This window comes from Vigna unguiculata, chromosome 8, assembly GCF_004118075.2.
Source record: "Vigna unguiculata cultivar IT97K-499-35 chromosome 8, ASM411807v1, whole genome shotgun sequence".
Classification (NCBI taxonomy): domain Eukaryota; kingdom Viridiplantae; phylum Streptophyta; class Magnoliopsida; order Fabales; family Fabaceae; genus Vigna; species Vigna unguiculata.
Window position 1 is genome coordinate 36,937,860 of NC_040286.1, and position 24,533 is coordinate 36,962,392.

The following is a 24,533-nucleotide window of genomic DNA, read 5'->3' on the forward strand; positions in this document are numbered from 1 at the left end:
TCGAATCGAACTGGAACATATCGGACCGAACCGGACTGGATTGAACTGAACCAAACCAAATCGAACTGAACTGAATCGGACCGAACCAAACCGGACAGGACCGAACTGAACCGAACCAAACTAAACCAAACTGGACCGAAACGAACCAAACCAAACCAAACCAAACCGGACCACACCAAATCGAACTGAACTGAACCGAACCAAACTAAAATGGACCGGATTGAATTGAACCGGACCACACCAAACCAAACCAAACCAAAACGAACCGAATCATACCGAACCAAATCAAACCAAAACGAACCGAACCAGACCGAACCAAATTGAACCAGACCAGACTGGACTGGATTGAACCTAACTGAACCAAAACGAATTCAACCGAGCTGGACCGAACCAAACCAAATCGCACCGGACCGAATCTAACCAAACCGGAATGGACCAAAACGAACCAGACCGAACCAAATAGAACAAAATCGAACCAGACCAAACTAAACCGAATCGGACCGGATTGAACCAAACCGAACCAGATTGAATAGAATCGAACCAGACCGAACCAAACCAAACTGAACCAAACCGGATCGAAACGAATCGGACCGAACCAAACTAGACTAAACTGGACCATATTGAACCGAACCGAACCAGACCGAACCAAACCAAACCAAACCAGTCCAGACCGAACTGAACCGGAACGAAAAAAACCGAACCAAAATGAACCGAACCAGACCGAACTGAATTAAATCGGACCGAACCAAACTGATTCGGACCAAACTGAATCGGACCAAACCAAACCGAACCGAACTGGACCGAACCAAATCGAGCCAGACCGGACTGGATTGAATATAACCGAACCAAACCGAAGTAGACCGAAAAAACCGAGCTGGACCAAACTGCACCATATTGAACCTGACCGAACTGAACCAAACCGGAGCGGACCGAATGGAACCAAATCAGATTGAACCGAACCAAATTGAATTGAACCGAATTGGACCCAACTGAACTGCACGAGACCAAACCGAACCGAACGGAACCAAACCGGACCAAACCGAACCGAACTAAACTGAATCGAACTGAATCGGACCGAACTGAACAGAACCGGACTGAATCAAACTGAACTAGTCTTTAGTTGTGGTGAATTTTAAAACAAATTGAAAAAATGATAAGAAAAATTTAATTAAAATTATACACTTTCATAATTAATTAATATAGAACAAAAGGAAAGTCGCTTTGTAATGTGTGTAAAAAATGTCACCAAAAAGTTTTTTCAACACCAAAATCACAATCGTAAGGTCCCTCTTAAACAATTGAAACATAATGCTTTTGCCCAAATAAAATATAAGAAGTGTATAAACAATAACATAAATAAATTGTATACTTTCAATAAAAAAATATCCAAGGGACAAACTTGAATTAGTATAAATTCACCTTTCACACAAATAACAATTTTGACAAAGTGGAAAACATAGAGTTCCAAAATTGGTAAAAGTCTAAATATTTAAGAAAAATATTATAAAAAGATGAGAAGAAAAGGTGAAATGTAAGTAGTGAAACATTGAGTATAAAAAAATGAGAAGAATGCAAAACACATATAACTAAAGGATAAAATGTTAGTTATGTTTAAGAATCCAAAAAAGACATACCAGTTGAGTGGGTTGTGAGGTGTTAGAATTGCAGTGAAGGTGGTAAGGTGAGACGACGAAAGCAGGGGAAACTGCGACATGGCCTTATGTAGCACTGACGGGGATGGGAAGCTCAATCATTGTCTCAATGGTGGTGATTTAATTAAAAATGGAGTGTGCACGATATTTAGGACAATAGGCCATTGAAGGAAAATGAAAAAATAAAATACATATTCAATTAGTGAGTAGCTAACCGATAAAAGTTCAGTTTTTTAAAAATAAACGGTAAAACAATACTGTTTAATTTTTATTATAAATATATATTTTATGACTTTAATATTTAATGTTTATTACAAATAGTTTTTTTTGTTACTTTAATATAATACAAATAATTATAGTTAAATTTATTTAGATTAATTTTGTTCATCATTGGAAGATAAAATAATTTTATAAAAATGAAATATTCTTAAATATAAAGAGAGAATAGAAGAAACAAAAAATCATAACAAAAAAAAACATAAATAACATACAACTAAAGGAAGATATCAAAGATATTCATGAGACCTATCGTTATTATACTGGTCAAGTCAATTTTATCAATATTTTTTTAGAACAACAAATGCTTCCTTTTAATGTCTTTTATTTATTTCTTTTAATTTCTAGATTATTTTTTATCCTTTCATTACTTTTCGTTTTATTTCAAAAGGTCCAAATTGAACTTTTTACAATCTTGATTTATCTTAATAGATCCTTTTAAGGATACATTTTTATATGATTGGACGTACACATAATTTCATGCTATAATAAAAGTAATCAAGTCTACTTCTATGAGAGTTATTAATCTATATCCAAATGCAGATGCTAAATTTTGTCTAAAATAACTACAAATTTCTTCTATAGTTGAAAAATATTAAGGAAAAAAATCTAAAATTTAGAAATCATTTTGAAAATTTCATTAAACAAACAACAACTAGATAATCAAATCAAAGAGATGAAGAAGCACACGATAATTTTTTTTTATTAGCAAGCATTGTGACAAAGTAAATGCAATAGCATGAAGGAAGGAAATCTCTAATATTTTTAAAAGTTAGTTAACAAGTAATTATAAAATATTTACAAAAAGAAATAAAAAATACATTTTCCACCGTATTAAAAAGAACCTTAACTGATGATTGATTGTGTTTATTCTTTATATACTGTTATAAATACATTATTATAGATGAATGGAAAAGACTTTTTTTTGCGCTCCTATGATAATTTTGTTTTCGCATCCGACCATCTAATCAATCAAAACATAAAATTCGAGATCAATTCAAATTTAGAGTATATAAAGTTAAAAACAAATATTTTATAATTAAGAATTTAGTTACTAAATGATTTGGTAACTATAGAAATTCATCTAATTTCAAACTTAATAAGAAATGGAAAAAAAAAATGTGAAACGAATTTGAATCGATAATACAACAAATAAATTCAAGTTTCATCTTTATCTTTTGATTTTTTTTATTAAAAAAAACAGAGATAAAAAGTGTCAAACTTTCTCCTGTTTGTTTTTTTTGCATATAAAGAAAATAGGATTGGGTCGGTGCCGGCCGGTGAATATGTTTGTCAAAGAATGTAGTTTGATTATGATGGAAACAAATTTCAATAATTGCCAAAAAATAACTTTTTAATTGGTAATAATCCACGCAAATAATTACGAAAAAAAATGTTCAACACACAATTGATACTTGGCGATGCCGTATTTGTTCTTATATGCATTGTAAGGAGGAATTGCAAAAATCTAAAGTCTTGCATGGTACCACATGTTTTTCTAACAATCAAAGAAGAAATTGAAATATATTATTAATTTAGGGTTTATAAATAGCTTTATTGTTCAATAATTTTCATTGAAGTGTCTAAAATGTGAGATTTTGAGCGCAAATTACGACATGTATTATATGTGAAAGAAGAAAAAGAGGGTTTTGATAAAGAAAAGTAGAAAAACAAAACACATGAAGCACCTTGTTGTGTTTTTGATAAAGAAAATGTCTCACACCCATCCTTATCAAAAGCAAAAGAGAAACAGATAGAGATTTTATTTTATTTTTTAATTTCAAGCCACTTGTCACAATCCAATTGTTGAAACAACGAGTCACATCAATTAATTATGGTAATTTGATAAAATGAATGCATACCATTTAAGTGTTATTGCAATTTCAAAGACAGAATTTGGGGTTGTTGAACAGTGAGTGAATAATCAGTGACACCCCTGTTGTTGTGTACCTCCAAGTTTGTTTTTTTAATGGAATCCTCAAAGTCTTTTTCAGTTGATGAACAAAGCAGAAGACCCCACCATGATTAATCTTTGATTTAATGTAGAACTTTGGTGCAAAATGGCATTGGTGAAGCATATGGTGAGGGTCCCATGAACAAAGAAAAAGGCCAAATTTCTAGAACTAAAGTGCAAAAGCTCTTCCCCTTAAGTGGGCGACCGTTGATATCATGCAAGGAAAGCCTCTCATGTTCTAGACTCACATAAAAAATCATCAATGCATTTCCTTCGCAGCATTTTTTATGATCAAAATGAGACTTTTTTACTTTCTTTAACATAAAAGAATGACAGAGAGAGAAACACAAACACCAACACTGTTACGTGTTGATTATTATGCAGTTGCAGCAGCTCTGAGACAAAGCCTCATGCGTAAGGTTTTTCAGGACAATAACATGAATCTACTTGCTGAGTAACAATACAATGAGAAATTGTGTTACATGAAATTTAAGAAAAAATAAAGAATGGAGAAATGGAAGATGAGGACAGAATTGTAGTGAGTGAAAGTCGTAGGTGGGGACAGTGGTAGTGAGAAAGAGAAGTGTGGAGCAGAAAAAAGAAGAAAAAAGTCATAAGCAGCATACCCCACTTCCAACTGCAAAATGCATACAAATCTTCTCTCATTGGTCTGTCAGAGCCAGTCGCGCGGGGTTGCTGCCAATCCCTTCCATTTCCATACCTTATCCTTTCACTCTCCTTCCCCACAAAATATCCTTCCAACAATTACAATAAATGTGTAGTGTATGAATACCACCAAAGTTGTAACTAATATATACTCATAATATACATACTCCAAATACACACAACAGAATCATAAACCAGACACCACAACACTACTACTACATCACCTCTAGATTTTTGTTTTCTTCGCTATTTTCTCCTTTTCCTTTCACACCATCCTTCCCTTTCTTTAAACAAGCTAGTTTTTTTCTTTCTCATCTCCAACACGGTGGGTGTCCTTCATCCTGGATTGGAGTCACAGAGATAGCACATTCCGCTTTGACTTTTGAGGCTAACTAACTCTCTGAGGACCTAAGACAGGTATGTGAAGCCACAACAACGTGATCCTCTTTGTGTTTTTAATCAGAGTCTTTCTTTGTGTTTTAGTTTTGTTTTGTTTCCTGTTTGTCTCTGAATTTCTGTTTTCTGTGGTTTGGTTTTGGTTTTGGTTTTAGTTTTGGTTTCACTGTTTCTCTCCGTGGATTCTTGTGGTAGTTTTTTGGGCCGAGAGCAGCATAGAGAAGCTCATAGCTTTATTAGAATCTGGTCAAATCTGGCACTACCCTTTATTCTTATAGATAGTTTCTAAGTTTTGGCCGGTTCTAGGTAATTTAGTATCTCACTAGAAAGTGGAAAGTTTCAATTTTGAAACTGGAGTTCTGGTTCTTGGGAATTCGTTTTCCTCTGCTTGAGTTGTGTGGACCTTGATTCTCAATTCTGTGTTTGTCGGCTCTCAGGTGTAAAAGTCAGGTTTGAACTAGGTTGATGTTTCTGAGTTGACCTCTTTCCCGTGAGTTAACAACTCACGACAACGCTCAAGAGCAATTCAAATTGAAGCTTCCTACTTCTCTTTCACATTTGGGGCTTGATTGTTGCCTTTCTTTGCTTTTTTGTTTTTTCTTTTATAGAAAATCTGTCTATTTTCGATCTGCTTAAGCCTGGCAAGGTTGTAACTGTTACTTTTTTCAAGGTGAGTTTAGTTGTCTTGGTCATGGAACAATAATTTTTGTGTTCTTCCTGGTTTTGCTAATTCTATCTAATTTCTGGCTGAGTATTGGGTTTAAGTTAACATAATCATTTGTGGTTTTACTCTGATGTTTTTGTATAGGGTGACTTGATTTTGTACAAGTTTTTTGTGTTCTGTCAGGTTCCCAAATCACTGATATCATGGAATCCCCCCAGTCTGTCGTGTCACCATTCAAGAACTCTGTCTTGGGTGAAGCTGAGATGTACAAGTCTGATATTTACACGCAAAGCTCGGGTCCTTTCTCTAAGGACATTGAAGTCAATGGAAAGGAAGCTATCAGGTCCAATTCAGAGGATTTCATTGGTGCTGTTGATGTTTACATTCATCAGGCCAGGGACATTCATAACATCTGCATATACCACAAGCAAGATGTTTATGCTAAGATTAGCTTGACTAGTAATCCCGAGAACACCGTCTCTACCAAGACCATCAATGGAGGAGGAAGAAACCCTGTCTTTAATGAGAATCTTCGTCTAAACGTTAGAACAGTTGATTCTGCTGTCAAATGTGAAATCTGGATGCTGAGCAGGGTGAAGAATTATCTTGAAGATCAGTTACTTGGCTTTGCTTTGGTGCCTTTGTCAGAAGTGCTGATGAAAGATGGTAAACTAGAGAAAGAGTTCTCTCTTTCCTCAACTGATCTATTCCATTCACCAGCTGGTTTTGTGCAGTTGTCTCTTGCATACACTGGCACTTCGCCTGATGTTATTGCAATTTCTGCAATGCCTAATGAGTTGGCTGCAAATGGCACTGACAAGGACTCTGAAACTTGTGAATCACTGGTCAGAGACTTAGACAAGATTGAATTCCCGGATCCAAAAATTGTAAATGAAGACCACTTGATGGTTTCAGAATACTTCGGTATTCCTTGTGAGGAGAGTCAGTGTTCTGGTAGCTTGACCACTAATGATACTGAAAATCTGAGTTCTGAAGCAGGTGTTCAGCTTGTGGAGAGTTTCTCAGCATGCAGTGTTGAGTCTGCACAACCTCCTAAGGTTGGTTCTCCACCTACCAGTGTGTCAACAAATGGAGTTTCATCTCCTTCAGCGGCTGCAAGCTCAGACTCATCTGATCCTCCTCCTCCTCCTCCTCCTCCTGCTGCTGCTGCTGCTTCTAAGTCTCCAAATCAGGAACAAGTTTCGGCCAACAAAGAGAAAATTGGAGAGGTCAACAATGGTGAGACTGATTCCTCAAATGGGGTGCTGAATGAGTCATTCCCTAAGCCTGTTGTGACTGTTAACATCGAGCCTGAGTCAAATGTGGTGCAGCAGGACATAGTAGACATGTATATGAAAAGCATGCAGCAGTTCACAGAGTCATTGGCGAAAATGAAGCTTCCTATGGACTTTGAAAGTGGACCTACCAGTTCAGGAAACTCAAGCTCCGAACAGAAGATACAGACACCAAAGAGCTCTAACTCCCGTGTGTTTTATGGCAGCAGGGCTTTCTTCTGAGCTTTTGGTGTGCTTTGGTTCATGGAAACACTTTCAGGTGACTTGGATTTTAGAATGAAAAAGAAAAAAAGAAGAAAGAAACTGATATCAGTAGTGAAATGAAATAATGCACTGTCCAGTGAGATTCTCAGCTTGTGGACTTCTTGATCTGATATAGGCAACAGGGAATCTTAACTTTGTACTCTCATCACAGGCCTGGTTGGTCCTATCTTAACTGCTACATGAACTTTTTCTTTTTCTGTCTCAGTCTTCATTTTCTTGTGTTTCTTTTTTATTTTGATGTCAACGTTTGTGAAAGCGGATTCATGTATCATCAAAAGGTTCATTCTGTGTATAATCACGAGTGGTAACATATCATGGTCCCACGTTTCACATGGCCAATACTAAAGTTGATGGGGGGGCCAAATCATCTATGATTCTGCTTTCTTCTATTTCATAGGAACAAGATTACCGTACAGAATCATCATCGATCTGTTTCTCTTTTTCATAAATACACATCCTTTGTATCCAAGCTCAACAGCTTTGGATTCTTGGAATGATGGTGTTTGTTAACGAAAAGTAAATACTCCAGAAAAGTAACAACAGTGTAATGAAAAATGTAATAATGGTAAGTGTTATGAAAAATATTATAGGATGTGACTATTAGATAAAGAGAAACCTAAAATAACAGATATAATCACTTGATTAATATTAAGAAACTGGTGAAGATAAAAACTGATTCAATACTTGTACAGAAGTTGGGACCAAGCTAGGCTTTGAATTTGAAACCCTTAGTAACCAAAGAAATGTTGGTGAGAAAATGTGTGAACATCTCTTTGTAGTTCTAAATGTCCAACTCATTCAATCAGGTATCTTGAAAACTACAATTCAAAACTCAATTCAATGTGAAATTCTAATTTATATAACAAATAGTTTTAATATACTAATATCTTAATATATATATATATATATATATATATATATATATATATATATATATATATATATTAATAAATCTAAATACTTAAAAGATTAATCTTTGACAATCAGTGAGAGATGATCCTCTTAATTTTTTTTTTCACCACTTTTCATAGTTTAAAGCTTTAGGAAAATGAAGAAAAAATAAAAAATGAAAAGTAGCAATTTATCACTGCTGCTGCTATCCCTCATACGTTTACAAAACGTTTTCAAGATTGTGATATCCTTCGTTACGTATCACTTGTTTGTTGTTCATCGATAAGATATTTTCTATCTGTCAAATTGTCAAATTGGTACAGTCACAACTTTACAGAGAAAGTGGCACATAAAAGTTAAAGTTTGATGAGCTTCTATTTCAACTTTACCTTGTTTTCATTAGACAATTTGGTTTTAGTTTATCTTATAATTATAGTCTACAATAGGTTTGATTTGAGAATAGTGCTTCAACAATTATGGCGTGTGGATGGGGACCATGTTGTAACAGTTCATTTGTGGCATGAACCATGAAATTTGATTGCTTGCAAAGTGATGTGAGCATTGGTATCATAAGAAGTGTGGAAGGAACAAACACATGGCCACAATCCCATAGTGAAAACATTTGCTGTCAAAGACAGACACAGATATAAAAAGTTTACTGGAACAACTCTCATTGTACAGCCCAACTTGGAATATGAAAATGTTGCTTCTTTTGAGTCTCACATTTTAGGGTTATGGCCCAAGCTAATTCAATGTCAATAAAAAATTTAATAAGAAGAACCTTAAATATATTTTTAGTCTTTTATATTTAAACATGAAATTAAAATTTATTTGTGTCTCAATTTTTAATATGTTTTAATTTTTAAACTTTAAAAATAATGGATATAATTTTTTTAACCTAAAGATGTTGATTTTTTGAATGTGCTAAACAGTGTTACAGACGGACACTTGAACCAATATATGTACAAATGGTATAAATAATTCAAAAGGATGTGACAAACAAACTATATTTATTCATTTTTAAAGTTTAAAGACTAAAATGAATTAAAATTTAAAATAGGGACGAATTTTAATTTCGCATCAAGAAATTAAAAACATATTTAACCATAAAAAAATATAAAAATAAATAATTTAGGTTTTATTATAAATTCACCAAGACCATGATCATATCATGTATGTTAAGTTTATCTACTTTTATATAATATTCTACCTATAATGAATTGAAAGTGGTATATATCAATAATTAAGTTGAAACAAACAAACGAATCTGAATGTACCTATTTAAATTTTCTATAAACTAGTAAAAAGATGTTTAAGTTCTTTAAAGAAAATATTGGAGTTGACAATAGCCTCTAAAGATAAAAAAAAATAAGTCATTAACTTAGGCCTTGAAAAAAATGATTTGATGAAAATTTTATCTGCAAAATTATAAAATAAAAATAATAATAATATATTTCAGAGACTAATATGATTGTTAAACAACCATAATGGTGTTTCACATTCACTATTCTGAAAATGGTGTTGGTGATGGTGACATCCTTTTGCTTTTAGTATCTTTAAATGCAAAATTGTAAGTGGTTCTGAGAACTCATTTAATGGTATATCTTAAGTAAAAAAATTAAAAACATCCTATGTTGAACTGTAAAAGTGAAGTAGTTGAAGTGTTGAACAACCTTCTAGTTTTCTTTGAAACTAGTTTCAACAACTTCATGTTTGGGTTTAAATATCTTACGTGCAAGTTTAGGTTTAAGATTCGCAGTAAATGTTGAACTGTGGATTTGATATTAAGTTTTTATTATAAGTATGCTCTGGAGATTAAATAAATAAATAAATAAAGACCATTTAACTTATAAAACTTAACACATTATCACCATAACAGATTGCCTATATTTCATTGCTAATCAAGGAATTTAGAATCAAGAGAAATCAAGTAAAAACATGCATTTAAATTATACCAATTTTATGATATAAAAGTTCAAAAGTGTCTCAAAATGAAAAATCAAAAACATGTCCCATGTTAACCCAAGTTTGAAATGAGTCTTGTATCTCACATTTAAATATCTCAAACATCCTAATCATGGAGTCTCATTCATTCGAATTTGAATTTTCTACCGTATTTTTTTCTGTATTGATCATCTGCTGTGATTTTGAAATACACAGATGGACACACTTATTTCAATGTTTTAAAATATATTAATTTTTTTTTAAAGTAACAATATCAGTGTATTTTGAAAACTCAGAGAACAACTCAAAAACAATAAAAAAACAATCAATAGAGAATCTAGATTCCGTTCATTCATGCTTTGCTTTCCGGTTCAAATATCCAAGGATGTCTAAAACCCAACATTACCACAAGCTATTGTCTTCAGATTAAAGATTCCACCATATTTCTACAACCACAATCTTCAACATAATTGAGGCATGTGCATTTGTATGGATTAGCATGTGACACAACAGTCTAAAATCTCCAAGACAGGCTTGCATGGCCTGGACTAAACATGATATTTTAAACAAATATTGCACTAATTATTGCTCATATCCAAGTTAATGCAAGCTGTTTAATAGCTACAAGCACACACAATTATGTGTGTCTGTGTAGAGAGAGAGGACCACACTGTAATGGGATTTTTTCAGGGGAAAACTGAAAGTGATACAAGACAAATCCTGATCCATATAAGGATAAGAGTTAGCATGGCCACACACAAATTCTATCCAAGATCCAAATCTGAATTGCTATTATTAGGAAGGAACAGCAAGAAAGAAACAACCAAAAAACTAGAAGTTACCATTTACTATTGCCAAACATATGTCAGAAAAGAATCTTGAACAAGGCACCCTTTTTTCAACCAAACAATTTTGATCCATAAATGAATGCTATAACATGCTCAATGCTTTCACCACAAAAAGTTACAGAAACCAAAACAGAACAAGAAAGTAACTGTTATAGAAAGAACAATAAGACAGGTATGAAGTTGTATAACAAAAGTCTAAGAAAAAATAATATCTGTCCAGTAACTAATTATTTGATGGGGGATCCAAGATGGGTGCCCCTCTAATGTATCAAACCTGATAAATCAAACTGAACTGAACTTCACTTACAATTTGATCAGAAACGTGTCCCATGAAAAAGATGGTGACAAGAACAAACAGCTTTGCCAAGCATTACAGTGGCAGAAAAAATTCAAAAATTAATAAACTATCATTAAGCATACTAACGATGGTGCACCTCTCCAGCATTGCACTATCAAACTACTGGAACCAATCTTCCTGAGTATATCCCGCAATCTGATGTTACACCTCAATCAAATTCCATGAAAGGAATCCTAGCCTTGAAAAATAAAGACAAAACAAAAATCCCAAACCTTACACAAAATCATCCCTTGTCACTGATTTAGCTTCTGTATGGTTTCACAATTCCTCCTTTTCTTTAACCAGTTTTCCTTCATCTAATGTTACCATAACATATCCAATTAACATATCTCCTACGCAGCAATTCCTGAAACAAGTAGGCATCAACAAAAGAAAATCAGTACCAAATGAACTTGAACCGGAACAGGTGAAAAATGCAATGGAGATGCTCAAATGCCAACACGAGAAAGTATAATCAGAACTCATTTTCCATAAGAATCAAAGGTGTGCAATCTACATTTGCTACAGTTAGAACCTGTCAAATACCAATTCTTGAGAAAATAATCATACACAAAATTACCGAGAGTGAGTAATCTATGCCTACATCTCTAGCATCTTGCAAGTTTGTATAACTTCCCATGAAACATCAAATTTCAATATCTTTAAATGGCAGTAATCAAGAAACATTAGTACATCAAGCTAAGGGCATGCTTGGTTTGAGAATATTTGATTCTCTTCACTAAAAACAACAGGAAACATCATGCTTTTACTTATTCCCGTTTTTTCAAATATTTGCACTTCTCGGTTGTTTTGTTTTCACTACTTCCTACATAAATCAATGAAAACAGAAAATAAAGTGACATTTTAGTAATCACTTATGAAAATAAGAAAGGAGAACATAAAATGTTTTCTCAAACAAACCAAATGGGCCATTTATACCTTTAGACTTCGGTAAGAATGCACAAGAACAATATAGAGAATTCAGGAATAAAGGAACCATGTCAAGAAAGTGAAGAACCTAGAGTATTTGGTTATAATTAAAAGAAGACATAAATAATGCTTCCATATTATCTTTATCTACATCACAATTACAAGGTTGATGGTCGTACGCTTAAAAACAAATGTAACACAGAACATTAAAAGTAAACAAATTTGGTTATCGACTTCCTTTGGTGAAATTCCTATTCTGAAATATAGAAGTCAAAAACACACAAACAGAAATAAACAACGACAGTGTATATAAACTATGACTTAATTCTCTTCAGGAGTCAAGAATGTAGCCAAAGATCGTACCTCTATTAGTTTGTCTACTTATTACATTGTAGTTTCCAATAAAACCTTCAGAACTCTTTACTGGATCATCTGAAGCTATACCTCCAAGTCCACCATAACCAAACGAACCAGAAGCATCTATTTCAGAAGCAGCAGATTGCCAAGTTGAGTCACTGTAAACTGAACCACTGCGGTACAAGTCCCCATAAGATCCTTCATAACCACCGGTTGGTGCAGTAAATGTTGAGGATTGAGGCACACTTGGACTGCTGTTCCTTCCATACCCTCCCCCTCCTAAACCAATGCTGTTATCCCCACCTTCATAAGTGTTACCCCAAGTACTATACCCAGAAGCAGCCCCTCCTCCCTGGGTTGGAACTGATGAACCCCAATTTGCACCACTGTTTCCAATTGAAACACCAAAAGCCCCACTTCCGGATGCCAAGTAATTGCCAGGGCTGGCTGGATTATTGGTAGCACTGTTCAGACCCCCATTTCCCCAAACACTCCGAGAAGCCGAATTCATTAGAGCATCACTTCTCCCACTTCCCCCACTATTGCCAATAGGAGTGGTATATCTGTTTGGATTTCCATTGTATAAGGGATTTATCCGACCATATCCAAGACTGCCACCATAACCAGAAGTTCCTCCATAGCTGGGGTTCAATCCTGAATCCAAATTCACTCCCATTCCATAACCATTGGAGCCAAATGGGGTAAACCCACTTCTAGCACTAGTAAGTGGACTAAACCTTCCTTCCATTTTGACACCATAATTTCCAATTGGACTCATATTGAAACCCTGAGCATAACTATTTAGTAAGCTACCAGTTCTATTCAGGCCATAGTTAAATCCTACCAATGGGCTCCGGCTAGGTCCAGGTGAAAGCTCTTTGGGAACTGCTCTCTTGACCTCAACCATCTTTCCATTGAGTTCATGAAAGGTTTTGTAGAGAACTCTATCCACAGCTTCTTCTGAGTCATATGTGATGAAGCCAAAACCTCTGGGCCTCTGGGTATTGTGATCATACATTACAACAACATCAGTAATTGTACCAAACTGATCAAAGTACTTTTTAAAATCACTTTCTGTGATTGTTGATGGTAAACCTCCAACAAAAATCTTTTTGGTGCGTCCAGGACCTGGAGATCCTTGGATGGTACCAGACTGTCTGTTTACAGTGATCTGATCGTCCCTGGGAACAGCTTTTTTAGCTTCAACCTGAAAATTGAGAGCACAACACAGATGGATCAAAACTACAAGTCATTTTCAGTTTCCTGTCCTATAAGCAAAAGAAGTCCATGCTTAATACAATGCAGCCATAAATTCAGGTCAATGGAGTCCAAAATGAACACGATTTATATCAAACCAACATAGTAGAAAATATAAAACGTAGGGACACAATGATCTCCATCAGAAACATAAATTTAGATAGGTCCCATCACTGCCCATCCAAATAACATGTATTGACATAATGGTTAGTAAATCTATAATGAAAAACTCACTGTGCGGCCATCAATTATGTGCTTATCCATGATGACTCTTTCAGCAACAACAGGATCCGAAAAGACAACAAATCCGAAACCACGAGCGCGACCTGTTGTGCGATCTCTCATGATCACAGCCTCTATTACCTCTCCATATTTCCCAAAATATTCTCTGAGACGTTCCTCATCAGTGTCCCAGGAAATTCCCCCAATGAAGAGCTTGCCAAGATCCGATTCCATCTGTTCTGCCACCAACCATGCCCAGTTAGCCATCAATCACTCATTTCATCAAACAAATCCAATCCAACCACTCCTACGGAATCAAAATTCGCATGCCAAACCAAAAACAATTCGACATAAAAATTAGAAATCAGAAATTTCAACGCACACAATCTAGATTGTAGATTACTGAGTCATGGCCAAAGCTCCAGTCCCAGAACCAATCTAAATGCAGAGCTCAATGAATAATGCATAATTGAGCTCAATCCCCAGAAAGATTCAATTTTTGACGAGCAAAAACAAAACAAAACGATCATAAATGCAGATTAGATAAATCTGTGAAGAAGGGTCACCTTATATTGAATCCCAGACAGAACCCAGTTGGTGCTTCAATCAGATATGAAGTGGGTTATGCCAAATTCGATCTAAGAGAATCGGATCTTCGGAGCATCAATCAAAAGCTGAACCAAAATATCTAATCCAGCAAAGAGAGAAACGAAGCAGAGCGATCAGAAATGCAGATTAGATAAATCTGTGAAGAAGGGTCACCTTATCTTGAATCTCAGCCAGAACCCAGTTGGTGCTTAAATCAGAAACGAAGTGGGATATCTCAAATTCGATCTAATCGGATCTCCGGAGCATCAATCAACAACTTTCTAATCCAGCAAAGAGAGAAGAACCCAAGCAACAGCTGTTTGTACTTTTTATAAAATTTTTAATTTTTATGTTTTTTTTTTAGTTTTTTTTTTTTCTTTTTCTTTTCTTCTGGGATCAGAGAAGAGGGGATTGTGAGAGGCGAAGAGATCAAAGGAATATGAAAGGAACCCAGATGGGAAGGAAATTCACCATTCAAAGATGAATGGTTGGTGATGGAAAGAAAGAAAAAAGAAAGTAAAACTAATAATAATAATGAGAGGTTATGTGAAAAATTGAATGGAAGGGGAAACTAAGAATGGGAATGAAAACAGAGGATGTGGCATGGCATAGCATCCTCTCTCCTCTCCTCTTCTGCTTTCTTATCTTGTTGCTTCCTTGCTTGCTTCCACTACCCACCCTTAATTAATTCAAAAGAAATGCAATTTCAAGCAAACAAACATGGCCAAACAAACACTTCACAATTTATATATAAATACTTCTACACACACAAACAAAGAAAGAGAGATAGAGAGAGAGAAACACACACACTGCAAATCGTGCAAGAATATTTGGAGGAGCCAGCAAATGACAACAGATCATGTTTTTTTTTTTTTTTTATGAATCATTTGATTTAACTATGTATAAAAAGGAAAAAAAAAATGTAAATCACCACATATTTTTTCTTTAATAAAATAATAACATTGATTTGCACAAAAGAAATTCATGTGAATGTGTGTAGATATGCAGTGGAGTTGTTGGATAGATTGTTGTCATAGTAATTATTATTATTGGAATGCATGTTATATATAGATGTATGAGGAACATGTATGCGACTTTAATGATTTGGATAAAATGTTAAAAAAATTGTAGTGAGTAGATTGGTGGAATTGAAATAAATAAAAGATTATTTTTATTTTAAAAAGGTAAAAAATAAAATAAAACATGTTGTTTCGAGTTGGAAATGAAGTCAGTTAAAAAAATGTTTTTTTAAAGCAAAGAAACAAACTCCATGATTTTTGGGTACAAAATCGTGTTTTAGATTTTGATAACGTAGTTTGCTAAAATTGAACACAAATTATAACTTATTAACTATTTTTGTTTTTGGATATGGAATGGTATATGCATTACGTAGGAAGCAAATCATTGGATTGGAAATAGTAAAGCCATAGAATGTGTACGTTACCCTTCAAATTATAGGGTTTTATTTTTTATTTTTTTGGCTTTTACTCATAAAAAATAAAAAACGTTTTAAATCTATGGTCATAAGCATTTTTCGTCATTGAAATTTATATTCAGCTTTAACATCACACTAACCATGGTTGAAGAAAATAAAAATAATGACAAACTTAGCTATAAATGTCTCACATTTTCACAAAATTTTTAAGGATATAAAGTGAAAAAAGATATATGAAAAATGTTAGGTTATGGTGGGAGTAGATGGAGCATCAACTTATGTGCTTATTTAATTTAAAAAAATTGAATGAGTTTTGATGGAGGAACCAATTGAAAGTGCAATGCAATCCAACGGGTAATTCCTATAAACAAAGCAAAAACCAACAACGTTTGTGTCATTACAATAACACCCAATAACAAAACAACACCCAAAACCTTTTTTTATGTCAATAATTCTAGAAACCCACCTCCAATATATTTACTAAATGTTGAGATCAAAAGTTAAAATTTTCAAAATTACCAAATTTAAAGACTTTTAACAACATTTTTTATCCTTATATTTAAAATAATAATTTAATTTCTTTTTTATTTATTTAATATTATTTTATACTTTTTAAAACGGTTCAATTATGTTTATAATTTCGTTCCAAAATATTAAGTTGGTATTCTAATCTTAATTTGATTCTAATTTATGAAAATTAATTCAATTTTATTCTAATTGTTTTAAAATAATGTAATAATTATTTTTTATTGAATTTTTTGAAACAAATTAAAAATATTTTATCAAAATTAACATTAAGATTATATTAATTATATCAGCAAAATAAATTCATTCATCTAGATTAAAAAGTAGGAAACAAAAGCAACATAAGAAAGTCTAGAAATAGTAGATTAGCATGAAGGAAGACTAAATTGAATTAAAGTCTATGGATTCATTATTATGTTATGTTGTGTGAAGAATGAAGAATGAGTTAAAAGAAAGTTGAAAAATGAAGGAAAAGAAAGAATGGTTGGTAACATATTTTCTAGGGTGATATGATGCATGGAGACCTTGAAAGCTACTCTAAAAGGTGTAGGCAGAGTTACAATATTTGCAGCTGAACTACACCATAACCTCTTACCTTGGATTTTTTCCAAAACAAACCCATCATAACGTACAATCTAATCATTACACATTCACATTATTATCATTCATCTTTTTCCTTTTTTCATTTTCAAAACTTCGTGTAACAAATATCGAAAAAAAAAATGATATTTTCAGTTTATGCACTTTGAAAATGAAAATGAAACGAGTAAAGATTTTAAGACTGAATCATCATTGTTCCCTTTTACCTGCAGTTTGAGGCCACTACCCATGACAGTTGCTACATGTGTGGATCAGAAACATGTCTTGAAGGAATCAACACTGCAAAGACCAATAAATACAAGAGGGAAAGTTAAGTTTGACCTCTTTGAAGAGAAATAAATAGATTTAATTAGAAAGATGATACTCACTTTTGTTTAGATATAACTGTAATCGTTTTTAAAGATGTGTCAATGGAATTCTAACTTTTTAAAAAGGGTTTTAATCAAGTTTCTTGGTTTCTTTCAAACCAAAATTATTAAAATCGTTAACTTAATTAATTTGTTGCTGAAAATAACCTAATTGAGACATCTTTTCAAAAGTTGGGTTTCAATTGATACATTTTGAGAACGGCTAACAAACTGACACATATGAACGAAAGTGAATACTATCCCACTAATTAAACTAAATAAATATAAATCTAAATTTAAATCTCACATCGAATCAAAATATGAAGTTGAGCATCATATAATAATAAAGACTTATAAATTTATCGTCTTAAAATTTTAATTTAAAAATAATGTTAATATGTTATGTATAAGTTGAATTCATATTTTATTAGTGTTGTATTTCCCTAATTATATTTTTTTAAAATTTTCTCGTAGTAAGATGTTATTTTCCAAGAACTCTATCTCCTAAACACCCTTTAGACACATCCTTCAAATTTAATAATTTGGGTAATAAATTGTTTGGTGTATTTAAAAGTTTCATATTCGGATGACAATTGTCTTAATACTTCATTTGATCTTTATACGTAACAATTGCTCAATATTTTTTTAGTTTATTTTTTATTCAATGTGATTTTAATATTTATTAGAAAAAATCTTGATTTTTTGGGTTACATTAATGTTAATTAATGTTAGTTATTGTTAGAGGATGATGACTTATTAGAATAATAGAAACGTTTTTCTTTTTACAAATATACAAATATAACACTCTATCAAATAATTATCCTTTAACAAAATTAACGTTGATCTAAAAGAGACTATGTTGACTCTTTCAAATAATAAATATTGAAACTATATAGAATTAAAAAACACATTGACTAATTATTAATACTAAAACAAAAGTGATATTAAATCTATAATATATATTATTACTAAAAGTGTAAATAAAAAATTGGTCTAACTTATCTTGATGTGATGCATTAAATTGACAGAGCCATCAACCATTTTTTTAATTAAAAATTAAAATACGAATAATATTAAAACTGTTTTTTTAAAATATATAAATATATAATAATGTTGTAATATATATGATTAAAATTATTTATTAATTTTTAATTGATAATTATACAGTAATATTTAATATATCAAAATAACAATAATTTTAAATTATTTTATAAGACACTGATTAATCAATTAAAAACTTTAAAAAATAATTATAGAACTAAGTATATATATATATATATATATATTTATAATTAGATTAGGAATACAATTAGAGATGGCAAATAAACCCGTGCCCGTGGGTATCACCCGAACCCGTCCCCGTTTTGACGGGGAATCCCCGCTTTGACTGGGTATGGGTATGGGTATGGGTAATACCCGAAATTTTCAACTGGGGATGGGGATGGGGATGGGGATATATATATACCCGCCCAAATACTCGTCCCCGCTTAAATTACTAAACTATTTATAATTTATTAAATAATCTAAAAAATATATATAAATAAATAATATATTTACACATAAAATATAATATAATATAATATAATATAGTATATATACATATAAATAAAATATACTTTTATATATATATATATATATATATATATATATTTACACATACACATAAAATATAATATAATATAATATAATATAATATAATATAATATAATATAATATAATATAATATATATACATATAAATAAAATATACTTATATATATATATATATATATATATATATATATATATATATATATATTTACACATATACATGTAATATAATATAATATAATATAATATAATATAATATACATATAATATATATACATAATAATATAATATAATATATATAATATATACGTATAAAACAAATTAATCATTTAACTAGTGAGATCTTTTATAAACAAATTTATAACATTACAAATTTATAAAAATTTAAAAGAAATATATATATATATATATATATATATATATATATATATATATATATATATATAAAAAAGCATAAAATATCTACGCATATACATATAATATATATACATAATAATATAATATATATTATTATATTTATATTATTATATAATATAATATAATATATACTTAAAATAAATATATATCTATAAATATATATATATATATATATATATATATATATATATATATATATATATATATAAACATAAGATATCCACGCATATAATATATATACATAGTAATAATAATATAATATATAATATAATATAATATATATATATATATATATATATATATATAACATATTTCTCATTCTCTTTATTTTTTGTTATACACTTTGTTTACTCTCTCAATTGTCTGGTTTGTTTTTCAAGATTTAATTTTGAAGGTAATTTTTCTTCTTCTTATTACATAATTTTTACTCTCTGTACATGGTTATGTTCAAATAGGTGTTCCTCAATTTCATTCTATGAAATAATTTTTAGGTTACACATTTGATTATCTTTATTTATTTATTTATTTTCATGAAAATGTTTGACTCTTATTTTGTAGCTCTTCTTTTTGTTACTTTGGTTATACACTTTTTTACTCTCTTTTAATTGTTTGGCTTGTTCTTTAAGGTTTAAGCAGATCTTCAAGGTACTTTTCCTTTTATCATAATCTTAATTATACATTTTTTTTTCCGTTATGTTATGTTCAAATGGATATTCTCAAATTTGGGTCACACATTTAATTATCTTTACTCCTTTATGATAATTTTATTTATTATTTATTTTTTGTTTCATGATAATGTTTAATTCTCAATTTTAAGTGCTCAATTGCATAAATCCTTAATTTAATTCAAGATCAAAAGATGAAGAATCTATGTTTAAATTTGAATTATTATTAATTTAATTTTGTTATTTGTGCTATTTCGTTTAAGTGGTATAATATAAATTTTTAATAGTATAAAAAATATTTGAAATATTTTTAAACTTGATTATTGGTTTTCCTTTTATATTTTGTTAAAAAAGAAATTAACCTTTTTACTTTGTTTGATTTTTTTTTGTTACGTATGTTAGTTTCTAGAGAAAATGAGCACAGGAGATCAAGATTTGCAAGTACCAAGTCCACCACAGTGTTCACAACAACCAACTCCCTTTCAAAGTTCCAATAATGACAGTCAATCTCCATTGAATCCATCTACGCAAACACCTTCAGAAGTTCATGATGAAATACATTCAACAACACAAGTAGAGCCTGAGAAAGGGAAATTGAAAAGTGTTGTGTGGGAACACTTTGAAAAGATAAAAGTTGATGGAAAATACAAAGCTAAATGTAACTATTGCAAGAAACTGCTTGGTGGAGAAACAAAGAATGGAACAAAGCACTTGCACCATCATACAAACATATGTATTCAAAAGAAGGCTTTAGCAAAAGGAAAAGGGGGACAAAAAACACTTTTTTTTAAGATTTCAAGTGGCAAAAAGGATTTGGCTTGTGGAGCTTATAATGAAGAAAATGCCAAGAGGGAACTTGCAACAATGATTATATTGCATGAATATCCATTGTCAATAGTGGACCATATTGGTTTTATTAGATTCGTGACAACAATTCAACCATTATTTCAACTTCCTTCACGAAATACGATAAAGAAAGAGATACTCGGCATCTATGAACATGAAAAACAAGTTGTTATGAAGTTGATAGATACAAATAAAGGAAGAATAGCAATTACATCGGATATGTGGAGTGCAAGCAATCAAAAGAAAGGGTATATGTCTATCACAGCTCACTATATTGATGACAATTGGACATTGCAAAATATAATTTTGAGGTACACCTTTTTTAATTTATAAATTTTCCAGTAATTTTTTTTATGCACCTCTAGAAAGATTATATGTCTTACAAAATATTGCTTAATTTATAGGTTCATTTATGTTCCCGTACCTCACACAGCTGATCGACTTTGCAATGTATTAGTTGATTGTTTGTTCGATTGGAATATTGATACAAAATTGTCTACTATCACTTTAGACAACTGCAGCACAAATGATAGCATGATTGAAAAAATTAAGGATAAGTTGAAGTTGGACACACTCATTAAGAAAGGGTCTTTGCTTCATATGCGTTGTTCAGCACATATCCTTAATTTGATTGTGAAAGAAGGGTTAGCCGTCCTAAAAGAAGGGGTGGAAAAAATTCGAGAAAGTGTAGCATATTGGACAGCAACTCCTAAAAGAATGGAAAAATTTGAGGAAACAGCTAGACAATTGCGAATTTCTTTCACTAAAAAGTTAAGTTTGGATTGCCCAACTAGATGGAATTCTACTTACAAGATGCTTGATATTGCCATATGTTATAAGGATGTGTTTTTTAGGTTAAAGCAATGTGAAACTCAATACACTTCTTTGCCAACTGATATGCAGTGGGAATTTGCAAAGGATGTTTGTCGAAGGCTAAAATTATTTAATGACATCACAGAAATCATTTCTGGCTCCAAATACCCAACTGCCAACATCTTTTTCCCAAAGATTTGTGAGATCAAGATTGCAATAAATGATTGGGTTAAATCTCCTGAGATAACCATTCAAAATATGGCAATACAAATGTTAAAGAAATTTGAAAGTTACTGGAGTGTTATTCATGATATATTGGCAATTGCTTCATGTTAGAATATTATTTTTATAAATTGTATGGTAATGATTTTGATCTGAAACTTCGTAGGATTCGTCAAATGTGCTATGATTTGGTTTTGGAATATCAATCAAAAAAGAATGAAACTTCTTCTTATAGAGCTACATCATTGGAGTTGGGAAAGGATGTTGATAATGATGTGAATGAATTTTTAGAGTTTATGGCAAAAAAGAAAAAATCTAGAACTACAGTTATGAAAACAGAGTTGGATTATTACTTGGAAGAAGATAATTTGCTGGTTACACAAGAATTTGATATCCTATCATGGTGGAAAACAAATGGGTTAAAGTTTCCAACCCTTCAAGCAATTGCAAGGGATGTTTTAGCTATTCCAATAACAACTGTAGCTTCTGAATCTGCTTTTAGTACTGGTGGTCAGATATTAACTTCTCACCGTAGTCGACTTCATCATATTACTATAGAGGCTTTGATGTGTACAAGAAGTTGGATATGGAACTCAAACCATCTAGGTAAGTTACTCAAATTTATTAATATTTTTTGTTAGTATTTTTTGTGAATTCTCATCTAATATTCTACATTTGGTGTTTGTAGGTGTTAAAAAATTAAAAGGAAAAGATGTTCTCATGAGTGAAAATGAATCTGATGAAGAAGGTACATTATATTCTAGTAATTAAAATTTTCAATTTCAATTATTATATCATATCTAATTTTTCATTTTTTTTCTATGTGTAGGTGGATCGAATGCAAATGAAACCACTGATCATTTGTAAAATTAATAAATATTTTGGTTATTATAAAATTTTAGTAATGTGTAATTTTTTAGCTTTTATATAATTATTTGAATTTTATTTAGTTGTTATTTGATACTTTAATTTGAGATTTATACTATTATAATATTTTTCTTAATATTTGACATCATGAAAATAAAAAAGAGTATGTTATTTTAATATTGAATATTTTGATAGTATCATGATTCCGTTGGTGTGATTTTTAAATTTTTTTTATAAAAAATATTTAATTGATATATGGAACAATAAAAAAATGGGTATGAGTATGGGTATAAGAAAATACCCGTTACCCGGTGGGGATGGGGATTGGTCAAAAGTTGTATACCCGTTGGGTTTGGGGATGGGGATGGGGATGGGGATGAATTTTTATTATGGGGATGAGGATGGGATCATGATACCCGTACCCGCCCCGCCCCGTTGCCATCCCTAAATACAATTGATTGAGTCCTGTACGAATATATTTTTTTATAAAATTATTTTGATAAAAGATTGTTAAATAAATAATTTGTGTTGAGATTTTTTATAATGATTATTAAATTGAAAATTTAAACTTGTTATCGTGGATCAATTATATTAAAACTACAATTCAAAGCGTATAATATTTGATTTAAGTGTAATAAACAGTTAGATTTTGTTCCTAATTTTTTAGCCAAAACTTTATACATATTAAATTTTAGATGTACCTACGTATTAAACACAGAACTAGAATCCCACCGTTACTTCTTATTTTATTACTAATTTACGAAACAGGAATCATTTTGAATTAAGTTCTTTTATAAGATGTTTCAATATGGAAGAATATTTGCTCAATATGTTTCAATAGTCTAGTATGAGTTCAAGCTTGTGACTAGAGATTGATTTGTCCTATTTTAACTTATTATCAGGAGGCATGTTGATTGGATAACATATAAAATATGAGGTGCACAATTTAATTCTCTTATATTTTTTAATTAAGTTAGTAGTAATAATAAATTATATAAGGCTACTTTTTAAAATAAGTAATATTTTTAATTTTTAATTTTTAAGTATAAGTTTAATAGAAATTTTATACAATATGTATATAACTAAAACAACAATAAAAAATAATTTTCAAGTATTTAAAGTTGTCAAATAAATTAAGAATTGAACATCTTATAAAAAATAAACTTAATTAATGACAAATTTAAACAATACTCCTAGATACAATTAAGGATAAAAATAGGATTTATCTATTACCCGATCCACACAAAGAAATTCAACTCTTTATTCGCACGATTGTCTGTTGGATATCCGTTTAAAAATATCAGCGAATTATAAAAACATGTAGATATCTAGGAGTGACAATGCAGGTCGGCCCAGCCCGTGAAAAAAACACAAACTGAAATACGTGGTCCGCTCCACATTACTTTTGGCCCATAGGCCTGCGAGTTAACCCACATTTTTGGAGCATCATAATTTTAAAAATTAAATTGGTACATTTAAATAATTTTAAAAATTCAAAGCAACACATGGATTGATCAAATTAATTTGAAGATAAAATATTTCATAAAGACTGTTGAAAGAGAGTAATATTCTACAAGTTCAACAAAGCTATATTCTACGATATAACAAGTCCTATACATGCTGTAAAGTAGCTACATCTCAATGATAAAAAACAATGTAATAGTCC

At 31.2% G+C, this 24,533-nt stretch overlaps 2 protein-coding genes across 3 annotated transcripts; one reads left to right on the forward strand and one right to left on the reverse strand.

The window, feature by feature from the left end:
* Nucleotides 1-4,572: 4,572 nt before the first annotated feature.
* Nucleotides 4,573-7,506, forward strand: LOC114194187. The gene is made up of 2 exons (XM_028084281.1): nt 4,573-4,965; nt 5,792-7,506. The coding sequence occupies exon 2, from the start codon at nt 5,812-5,814 to the stop codon at nt 7,123-7,125; it is 1,314 nt and encodes a 437-aa protein (XP_027940082.1). The 5' UTR covers nt 4,573-4,965; nt 5,792-5,811; the 3' UTR covers nt 7,126-7,506.
* A 3,498-nt stretch (nt 7,507-11,004) lies between these two features.
* On the reverse strand, nt 11,005-15,333 carry LOC114194053 (heterogeneous nuclear ribonucleoprotein 1-like). 2 transcript variants are annotated; one of them, XM_028084091.1, is made up of 4 exons: nt 14,520-15,333; nt 13,966-14,187; nt 12,481-13,681; nt 11,005-11,554 (listed from the first exon to the last, which is right to left on the reverse strand). In XM_028084091.1, the coding sequence occupies exons 2-4, from the start codon at nt 14,185-14,187 to the stop codon at nt 11,541-11,543; spliced, it is 1,437 nt and encodes a 478-aa protein (XP_027939892.1). In that variant the 5' UTR covers nt 14,520-15,333; the 3' UTR covers nt 11,005-11,540. The 2 variants fall into 2 exon arrangements, with proteins under 2 accessions (XP_027939892.1, XP_027939893.1); XM_028084092.1 differs by having other exon boundaries at nt 13,966-14,192.
* Between the last annotated feature and the right edge of the window lie 9,200 nt (nt 15,334-24,533).